Source organism: Hylobates moloch, unplaced genomic scaffold, assembly GCF_009828535.3.
Source record: "Hylobates moloch isolate HMO894 unplaced genomic scaffold, HMol_V3 SCAFFOLD_4, whole genome shotgun sequence".
Classification (NCBI taxonomy): domain Eukaryota; kingdom Metazoa; phylum Chordata; class Mammalia; order Primates; family Hylobatidae; genus Hylobates; species Hylobates moloch.
In genome coordinates this window covers 138,484,674-138,495,402 of record NW_026652279.1, presented here as the reverse complement: position 1 = coordinate 138,495,402, position 10,729 = coordinate 138,484,674, and the positions used below count along the sequence as shown (strand labels likewise).

At 44.3% G+C, this 10,729-nt stretch overlaps 2 protein-coding genes across 2 annotated transcripts in view; both read left to right on the top strand.

Moving 5' to 3' along the window:
* Positions 1 to 298: 298 nt before the first annotated feature.
* LOC131383327 (uncharacterized) lies at positions 299 to 477 on the top strand. The gene has a single exon (XM_058437992.1). It carries the CDS (start codon positions 377 to 379, stop codon positions 458 to 460), a length of 84 nt encoding a protein of 27 aa, XP_058293975.1. The 5' UTR covers positions 299 to 376; the 3' UTR covers positions 461 to 477.
* Positions 478 to 494: 17 nt separating this feature from the next.
* Positions 495 to 10,729, top strand: part of MYCBP2 (MYC binding protein 2) — a 288,978-nt gene continuing 278,743 nt past the window's right edge. Inside the window, exon 1 of the mRNA XM_032151244.2 lies at positions 495 to 888. Within this exon, the coding sequence (XP_032007135.1) occupies positions 587 to 888 (302 nt within the window). The 5' untranslated portion in view covers positions 495 to 586. The remainder of the gene's footprint in view (positions 889 to 10,729) is intronic.

The following is a 10,729-nucleotide window of genomic DNA, read 5'->3' as shown; positions in this document are numbered from 1 at the left end:
GGGCACGTTCCCTCTTGCTTTCTGGTCCTCGTTCTTCCACCTGGAGGGAACCTGAAATCGAACGCCAGTAGCTGACAGCCTCCCCAGCACTTTCCTTACTCTTCTTCAAGCTGCCAGTAAAACCCGGAGAAGTGGACTACTTCAGATACCGCACAACCCAACCGCCCCAAATCCAAAGCCCCGAGGCGGAGGGAGTGGTGTTGGAGAGGGGGTGGGGAGGAAAAGGGGCGGCAGTTACTGAGCATGTGCGAGGAGTGGCGCATGCTCTGTGAGGCCGGCAGCTTCCCATTGCGGGTAGCCCCGGCGGTGGTAGCGGTGGTGGCGGCGGCAGTGGCGGCACCGCCTCCTCCTCACACTCCCGGGGTGGCGGGGTTAGATGAGCGGCCCCAGTAGCGGCGAGGGCGGCGCGGGGGGGAGGAGGAGAAGAAGGAGGAGGAGAAGGAGGTCGCTGTCTTTGTAGTCTCCCTGCTGCGGGAGGCAGAGGCCGCCGCCGGAGCCGTCGTCGTTGGAAAAGGGCTGTGTGTGCGCGCGCGTGTCTGCCCGCCCGGCCCGCGGGGACGAGGAGGCGGCGGCGGCGGCGGCGAGGATGATGATGTGCGCAGCGACTGCCTCCCCCGCCGCCGCCTCCTCGGGGCTCGGCGGGGACGGATTCTACCCAGCCGCCACCTTCTCTTCCTCCCCGGCGCCGGGGGCGCTGTTCATGCCGGTTCCCGACGGCTCCGTGGCTGCTGCGGGGCTAGGGCTGGGGCTACCCGCCGCGGACTCCCGGGGTCACTACCAGCTGCTGCTGTCAGGCCGGGCCCTGGCCGACCGCTACCGGAGGATTTATACAGCTGCGCTCAATGACAGGGACCAGGGGGGCGGCAGCGCTGGACACCCAGCCTCCAGGTGCGTCCCCAGGGTGCCCTTCCTTGCGCCCCATGCCGCGCGTGCACCCGCGTGTGTGTGTGCGTGCGTGTGTGTACCTGCGCATTTATTGAGCTTTCAGCCCGTTCTGGATGTCGGTTGGTAGGAGCACTTATCGAGATAGGAGGGTGCGGTGGCTGCAGTTTCTTCTGTGTGTGTGTGTGTGTGTGTGTGTGTGTGTGTGTGTGTCTGTCTGTCTGCCTATGTGGGGGGATAGTGAGGGGTGGTAGGGGAGCCTGTGATGCTGGAAAAGGCGATGGTGCTGGTCGGCTGTGACACGTGTGTGTATCGTTGAGGTAGGAGGTGACAGGGGTAGAGAGGGTGAGAGGATGATACACGGAGAGAATTGCAAGAGTGGCAAGGGAAGTGGCGTTTTCAGTGTCTCTGCCGCAATGTTATTTGCACGTGCCCCCTCTCCCATGACATTCCTTCCAGCCCTTTCCACCTCCCTTCAATCTGCCTTTCACCAAGAGGAGTCATGGTATAGATTGGTTGAGTTTTGGATAAGCAGGCCCGAGGTATAGGCGTGAGGTTTGGTTTGAAAAGATTTATGAATAAGGGACGCAGATGGAGATGCGAAAGGTGTCTGATGGAGATTTTTAGAGCTGTGCTTTGATAACCGGGCCTTTTGGTCTTCTAGAAATGAGGTTGCAGTTGCTCTTGTGATCTGATGTCCCATCGGCCATTTCTCTTCATCCTCTGTTCGATTTCCTCTGTTACTTACAGGCTTTAGAGTAGAGAGGGTTTTGTAGGGAAGGGGGGAAAACTGCAGAACTTCAGAATATGACAGCTGGTACAGCGTTCAAGTGCCACTAGCTAGAAAATCTGAATAGCGCGTAGATCTATCTCTTTTACTTAGGCTGACTGCACCTTCAGCTTCCTTGATGTAGATGTTCAGTTAGTTTCATTTTCTTTTTCTTAAAATGTGGGAGCTTTTTTTTGCTGAGGGCTCTCCTATTGTTTTCTTTTCCATGCCCTTACGTGCCGCATACCCTGAAGGATGGTGACTGACTTGTTTCACCAGCTTTGACAGTGGTAATTGGGAGTTGGCTTCATTTTTTTTTTTTTCCCACAGCTTCTTGCAGTACACGGGGAAAACATAGTAGGAAAATGTCAAAATGAGTTAAAGAGTTTACTGTTATTTATTGAATGTGCAATTTATTAGGCAATTGTTAGATGTCTTTTTCTCCCATTATGAAAGGGACGAGGCTGTAAGTCAGGTATTTGTAGTTTATCACTAGGTGTCATGGCTTATCTGTTGGAGACAGTTGTAAAGCTGGAGCTTTGTTCACACTTTTTCTAGGTTAACCAGTTTTCTCATGTCTGTGATTGTTTACAGGATTGGGCACAGCAGTAGTTTTACCATATGGATGTAAACGTGTGTAACTACTTTTTGCTATCTGAACTGAAGGCCAGAATGGCACAAGTCTGTTTCTTGATAATGTTTTTGAAAATAGCACAAAACTACGTGAGACAGTTTGCCCTGATAATTAGGTATAATTTTGATCTGTAAATCTCTAAATTATGGCACCGCAGGAGCATCTTTACAAACTCCTCTCAAAGAATTTAAATTTATTTTGTGTATGGTTTCCAGATTTACGCAATACTTTTTGACTGGTATATTCCTGTTTTGACTTTCTACTACTAGTGTAATATGATTTCTGTGTATCTAGAACTATATTAACGGTTTTAGACAAAATTAACATAGATTAATCACATAAAATTTGTGAATGATTTTTTAGCCTTTGGTCCATTTTTGTACAAGCTGTCAATGAAAAGTAATGAAGAATTAGTTCAAGTATTTCAAGAACTACTCATGGAAATCAGCCTTACGTTATGATATTGCCTGCTAATGCTTGTTCAGGACAACATTATTGTTTATTAAAGTTCACATTATTTTATTACAAAAAGTAGCCTGGAACTACTCTATTGATGATTTGATTAAGAATTAAATCACATTTCTTATTAAAGATGTTGGGGAAAGTAGACCTGGGGTTTCGGCTCTGAATGAATGATAGAATTATTTGTATAGGGACACTAGTTAAGTTAAAGGAGAAGATGAGATCTTTTAGAGAGACTAAATGGAGCAATAATAGAGAATGACGCTCTAGTGAGCATCAGGTTTAAAGGTGTGAGAGAAAGGAGACTGAAGGAAACGGAATCAAAATTAAGAAGAAAATCATGAGACAGTAGCCTCTGTGGCTCTAGGAGAGTGGATTGAAAATTCTCAGAAGTGGTAAATGTTGAAGAAAGTGAGAACCGTTTTCAGGTCATTGATAACTTTTGAGGAAGTGGTCAGAATAGAGGGATGTGGTGAGGAGTGAATGGAATGTGTTTTTGGTAACTCAAGGGGATTTCAAAGTTGAGGGAAGGATATTCAAGTGTAGGAGGTTGGGTGGGATATGCAAATATGGGAGGCTAAATGGAGAGACAGAGTGAAGAAGTGAGAGAGGGGATAATTGATAGGAAAAGGTCAAAGGGATCTCAGGGAGAGGAAGAGGTCAAAGGGATCTCAGGGACAGAGTTAAGGTGACAGGTGGAGAGGTTAGCCATTGAAAAAAGGAGCAGTTAATATAGAAGGGGTGGAGGTAAGTACTTGTAAATATGAAGACTGGGAGTTTATTGAGGATAGGAATCATATCCTATTCGTTTCGATAATCCCAATGTCTAGCACATTTTTTGGCATGAATTCTGTAAACATCAAGTGCCTACTCTGTGCCAGGCACTATTGCAGATGCTGAAGATGCAGTGGTGAGCAAGATAGACAAGGTCACTGCTGTCTTGGAAAATCCACTCCAATGGGAGAAATAGACAACTCATAATTTCACTTAGTAATAAGTAACTGTGAAGGCAATAAAACCTATTTCATGTGATAGGGCAATTTTAGGTAACATGGTCAGGAAATGTCTCTTTGAGAGTTGGCATTTAAATTGAATTGCAATGATGAGAAGGCAGATGTAGAGGAAGAATGCTCTGGGAATTTATAAAGGCCTTGAAATGGGAACAAGCTTGTGTTCAAGAAACAAAAACATGATGCGTGTGTTATCAGTCAATGTCAAATGAATTAATTACTCTTTGCTTTAGGTGTACAGTTGAGAAGTTGAGAGTTTCAAACCTAATGGACTCAGTGACTTTGATGACAGTCTAACAAAGTGGTTAAGAGCTTGGGCACAGAAGCTAGACTGGTTTTGCATCCTGGTTTTGTCATTTGCTAGCTGTGTAACTTTGAGTATGTTACATAACTTCTATGCCTCAGTTTTTAAAATATGTAGAATGGGGATCATAATAGTAACATGAATTTTTTTGTAGATTAAATGAATCAATGTGTGTGCTTGGCATGTTGACTGCTATGAAATATTAGTTACTGTTTTTTGTTTTTTGTTTTTTTGCTGAGAGTGAGGAGTTTGGGGACTTGAAGAGAAGGCAAGGATCATGTCTTACTCTTTTATTTTTGGTCTCAATGACTGTGTAGAATGTGGGAATAACTCTTTCATTTATCCAGTGACTGAATAGATATATTTTTGGATGAATGAGGCCAATCAAAATCGGAACATTCTCTTGGGGAAAGGGGTTGGACAGGAAATGTATAAAGGAATGTTTGATCTGTTCTAAATGTGAATGGTGGTATAACCATGCATTTGGGAGGCACCATAGCACAGTGGCTAAATGTTAGAGCTCTGGAGGTAGACTCCCTTAGTTCACGTCTACCTTTTTCTACTTGTGTTAAATTGGGCAAGTTAATTAGACTTTCTTTGTCTGTTTCTTTACTTGTAACTTTATAGCGTTATCAAAAGGACATTATGTCCGCACCTGGTAAGTGCCCATGAAATGTTACCTGTTGTTATTATTAAAATCACATTTAAAATTCCAACCAGTATGGCACTGTATGTTTTTCCACACAAAGTAGAAATGGAGAAAACCTAGTTGAGTTGATTTAGGGTTAAAGAAAAAAGAAATGGAAGGTTCTGGGGACAGTGTTTGACTATATGGTCAAAAGGAAAGTGATGCCAAGAGGGAACTGATAGACTGGAAGATAAAGAGGAGTCAGGGTATGTGGGTCCTGAAGTTGTAGAACAATGTTAGTGAAAACAATAGAGGGGATTGTGACCAAAATAGGGAATCTAAACTTAACCCCCTTAGTTCTTTCAGCTGCTTTATCTCTTTCTTGTTAGAAATGGTATCTGAGTCCATCCTTCAGATGCATGGGATTTTGGTTGTAAGAGGTTAAGTAGTCATTTTAGCAAAAGTTCAGGGATTATTTTATTTTACTTATTTTGAGACAGGCTGGAGTGCAATGGTGCGAACGTGGCTCACTGCAGCCTCAACCTCTTGGGCTCAAGTGATCTTCCTGCCTCAGTCTCTTCCAGTAGCTGGGACTACAGGCATGCACCACCACGCCCGGCTTGTTTTTTATTTTTTGTAGACACAGGGTCTCACCATGTTGTCCAGGCTGGTCTTGAGCTCCTGAGCTTAAGTGATTCTCCCACCTCCGCCTCCCAAAGTGCTGGGATTATGGGTGTGAGCCACCATGCTCAGCTTGCTCAGGGATTATTACTTGGCACTAACCATTGGCCCTATAAAAATTTATAAGACACAAATTCATAAGACACAGATTCTAGACTTGACTTTACTGTCTATCTGGAAGTGCAAGATACAAAAGCAGATACTTATAAAAGTGTTAAATGAAATGACCAAGAAAGTATAACCTACTATGACAAAGGTGTGGCATTCTAGGCTGGCTCAAAAGCATCAGCAGAGATCGGAAAGCACAGTTTGTATGTAGGTAACAGTAGGAATTCTGTTAGAGCTAGAATGCAGGTGTCATGAAGGACAGGAGTGGAATTCATTCTGGAAATGGAGGCTTTGGCTAGGATGGGGCATCTTGAAGACTAAGGTAAGAATTAGATTTTATTCAGTAGACACTGATCACCCTGGATGGTTTTAAGCTATGAAGAGACGTCATTTATTGTAGGAATATGTCAGGAAGTAATGTGGGATTGAATCTGTATGTGTACATCTGTATTTGTGCATAGGTGGTAATTTTATTCATGTAGCTGTTACATCAGTGGAATCCTGTATATTGTATAAACACATGTTAAGGCAAAAACTTCTCTGTTGGTATACTGGTAGGTAGAAATGTGAAATGAATTAGTTTCCTAACTCAAGAGAAGAGAAAAATCTTGCCTCTGGGCTTGAAAGGAAAATAAAATGTCAATCTAAAAATACTTTTGTCCTTTAAAATATTTGTTTAAAAAATCAACAGAATAGTCTCACTTTTTTCTCAAAAACCAGATTAAGCATTTAGGTTTTCTGAGGAGGGGTTAGGTTAATTGAGGTTTAATTTATATACAATAAAATTCATCCTCTTTAAATGTTCATTTAAAGAATCCTGAAACCATCACCACAGTCAAGTATAGACTGTTTCCATCACTTCAAATAAAAAGTTCCGTCAGGCCCTCCTACCCCTGGCTACTGACCGCTGCAAATCAGTTTTCTGTCACTAATATTCTACCTTTTCTAGAATGTCATATAAATCTAGCTCCTTAAGGGCAGGGCCCCCAGGTATTGTTCGTCTTTCTGTCTTCTATCTGTATTTCCTGTAAGTGGAAGTTAGACCTTAAGGGTTTATTAGGTGTTGGTTAGAAATTTTTTAGCAAGAATATTGTATATGGTACTGGGTACTTCATGTTGCATCCCATCCAGAGGTTGTGAGGTTGTCTCACTATTTAATATGTTAAATCTGATTACTTGGGTAAGACGGTACCTATTAGATTTCATCTCTATAAATGTATGCTTTTTCCATTTGTAAAGAGCAAGTAATCACAGGGTAAAAACTTGAGCACATTGTGAATACCTTTTACCTAATGCTTTTAGCATTCTTTGATAATCTTTGTCTGAGTCAATAATTTCATTAGGGGTTGCAAAATGATGAATTAAAAAATAATTGTTATTTCTTCTATATTTATTAGCTGGTACTCTTCTGCAAAGAAGAGTTGGCCTTCACTGACTGTCAATGAAATGTAGTTTCTCCTAATCAAGCAGCATAAATGCTTAATTCTCTTTCCTCATTAGCCAAATTGGTGTAATAGTCCAGTGATAGTGTGGCAGGTGCTGTGGTTAGGCTTTCAGATCCCGCTTTCAGGCACATGTTCCCCTAGCTCTTGGGAATATTGGCAGCTAAAACTGACTGCAGCTGAGTCCCACTCCACGATTGCCCTGAGCCAAGAGTTGCCTCCCCCAAAGTCATGCCTCCTCTTCAGGGGCAGTTTACATCTAATATCTATACAGTGTAGGGATATAAATGCCTGGCGCTTTTGCTGTAAGACAAGCCAACCTTGAAGTCTATCCCAACACCAGAGAGCTCCCCCATGGGTCTGGCTGAGGGCTTCCTGTGACTGCAGTGCAGATCAACTCCTTCCTCTGTTCAGTCTTACATCTTTCACTGCCCCACAGTTGTTGGTTCAGAGGGCACTCCCCAATAAACTTCCAGTGTGCACATCTGCATTTGAGAGTCTGTTTCCTGGGAAGCCTCCTACCCAAAACAGTTGGTGCCAGGAGTGGTCTCAGAAAGTAGACTTTACAGTGAGGTTTTGAAGCTGGATTATTGGCTGGCTGGCTGGCTGGCAATGAGAATCGATTCTGGTGCTAGATGGAGCACTAATACTGATAATGCTTGGCATGCACTGTAGCTATGCAACTTAAAACTTTCACTGGTGGTGAATTGGAATGCTATTCCTGTCAAAGGGAACACACTGGTGGGTGCACTAGGCTTTTGAGAAGTTCAGAGAAATTATTAATTATGAGGACAAACATCAGATGGCTTTTGGTAAATAACATTGATAGATTGGAGAAAGATGATGCAAGGTGGAAGATAATTGGGGGCAAAATGTAAAAGGAAATTTATTTAGCAGCATGTAAGGAAACACATATACAGTAAGAGGAAAAATCTAAGGCTTTGACCCAAAACTTAATTTTAAGGGTAGCAGAGCACCAGGGTGGGTAGAATTCTCTCTCAGCTATGCTAAGGTCAGTGTTCTGGTTGGGAAGGAATCCTGACCCTTAGGATGGGGCATCTGAGTGCACTTGAAAACCCTGAAACCCCAAATTCCTCTTAACCCTCTGGGCCTGCAGAAGTGGCCTTTTTCTACTAGCTAGAGGGTAGTTGCTTGCAGACTGTGCTGTCCCTCTTACCCCCAGCTCCTCCTCTCTCCCCTACTGACTATCACCAAACCAACAACTAGGGTTAAGTCACAAGAACACCTAGTTCGGGGTGCTGGATCTGCGAAGAGAGGAAGGGACTGTACACACACAACACACACACACACACACACACACACACACACAAACACACACGTTCCCAAACTGCACCAAGGCACCCCAAAGCACCACCACAGACACAAAAGTATACCATGGGATATTTCAGAATTTTAAAGGACACACAGCAGTATCTGTCACAAATTACTAGCTCAAGGTAGTTCACAGTTTTGACATTAGCTCATGCCACGTTTCTTTTGATGATGTCATATTTTTGCAGGGTTGGATTTTTAGTAGTTGTGATACAGATCAAGCACTGCACAAAAATCAGCGTGGAACAGGAAAGGAGGGTGGCGTGTTCAGTCTGATTTCAAGTTTGAGAAGTTGTTCTGTGTCTAACAGGCACACATGTCCTATTGTCAAGTAATCGAAGTTTTTGTTTGTTTGTTTTGAGACAGAGTCTCGCTCTGTCACCCAGGCTGGAGTGCAGTGGCGCGATCTCGGCTCACTGCAACCTCCGCCTGCCAGGTTCAAGTGATTCTCCTTCCTCAGCCTCCTGAGTAGCTGGGATTACAGGCGTGTACCACCACACCCGGCCGATTTTTGTATTTTTACTAGAGGCGGGGTTTTACCATATTGGTCAGGCTGGTCTCGAACTCCTCACCTCGTGATCCGCCCGCCTCGTTCTCCCAAAGTGCTGGGATTACAGGTGTGAGCCACTACGCCTGGCCCAGTATTTGTAGTTTTTAAGAAGGAAATAAAAATATTTTTTCTTCCAATTTATGTGTTATTTTTTCAAGTTACTCGTTTGTTAGGACATGAATTCTTATTATTTGGATCTAACTACTTAATGAACACTACTGTTGGTATTTATTTTGGCCTGTGAGTGCATGGAAAAATTACCGATGATGGCTGTGCATGGGCCCAATAAAAGGGTTTTCATTTACCAGTGCTGATCTAGCAACTGCTGCTGCTGAATATCCAGCCTGACAGCAGCAGAGATCAATCATCCTTCAGGCAGGCCAACCAGTCCTTACACTGTGGAAAGGACCATGATTCATTTTAATTGGATTTCAGACATATTCTGGGTCTGAATTTGTCCTTCCAGCAGGGTCTCACCCAGGACTACTGTTTGAGGGCTTGCAGGATGTTTGATCCTCTAGTACAGGGATCATTTCAGACTAAGGGACCCACATGTTATGTTATGTTATGTTATGTTATGTTATGTTATGTTATGTTATGTTATGTTATGTTATGTTTTGAGACAGAGTCTTGCTGTGTCGCCCAAGCTGGAGTGCAATGGCGTGATCTCAGCTGACTGCAACCTCCGCCTCCCGGGTTCAAGCAATTCTCCTACCTCAGCCTCCTGAGTTGCTGGGACTACAGGCGCACATCACCACGCCCGGCTAATTTTTGTGTTTTTAGTAGAGACGGGGTTTCACCATGTGGGCCAGGATGGTCTCGAACTCCTGACCTCGTGATCCGGCCACCTCGGCCTCCCAAAGTGCTGGGATTACAGGTGTGAACCACCGTGCCCAGCCGGGACCCACTTTTATAGAATAGGAGAATCATTTGTCCCGTCTTGCACCACACCATCCAGAAGCTGATGACTTGATAGAGCAGTAAAAGAGTCCTTTGATAGCACAACTGATGATGAGATCCTGGAGCTTGGGCATGATACTCTGCAAGGGTGAGGTGCCCATTCTCCAGTGTTCCCAGTAGGAAGAACACATGAAAGTAGGAGTGGCTCCGCATAGCATCACTCTGTGATTCACCTGGGCAGTTTCTGCTTCCCATCTCCATAGCTCTGATGGCAAGGGGTTAAAAGATCCTGGTTCTGAGAAGAGAAACATTTCCAACAGAAGGCGCTATGAGAATCCTGTTATACTTTAAAGTACAGCTGCCACTAGGATTTGGGGCTCATTTTCTAAATAAAGAAATCACCAGGCTGGGCAGGGTGGCTCACGCCTGTAATCCCAGCACTTTGGGAGGCCGAGGCGAGTGGATCACGTGAGGTCAGGAGTTCGAAACCAGCCCAGCCAACATGGTGAGACCCTGTCTCTACTACAAATACAAAACAATTAGCCGGGCGTGTTGGTGCGTTCTTGTAATCCCGGCGCGTGGTGGCGCGTGCTTGTAATCCCAGCTAATTGGGAGACAGAGTCAGGAGAACTGCTTGAACCTGAGATGTGGAGGTTGCAGTGAGCCAAGATTGCGCCACTGCACTCCAGCCTGGGCAACAGAGCAAGACTCCGTCTCAAACAAACAAACAAACAAACAAACAAAAAACAAAAGAAAAGAAGTCACCATTTGGACAGGGTTAATGTGCTTGTTCATGTGGAGGGGGTAGGGCTGTGTTCCACAATGGAGCATGGAGGTTTGGCACACAGGTGATCTATAGGTGTCTCTTGGTACTTCCTTGTCCAGTGTTTGTGGTAAATGGACATGAGAAAGGCCCAGTGACCACCCCATGAAGTCAGCCACCTGGACCACAGAAATACTAGCCATAGATTAAAGGAATCTAGAATGGCTAGTAGAGAAGAGTTGTTGATATCAATTTTACCATCTG

What these genes read in the sequence shown, in the direction of transcription:
- LOC131383327 (XM_058437992.1), top strand. Translation starts at nt 377, where the DNA reads ATGAGCGGCCCCAGTAGCGGCGAGGGCGGCGCGGGGGGGAGGAGGAGA.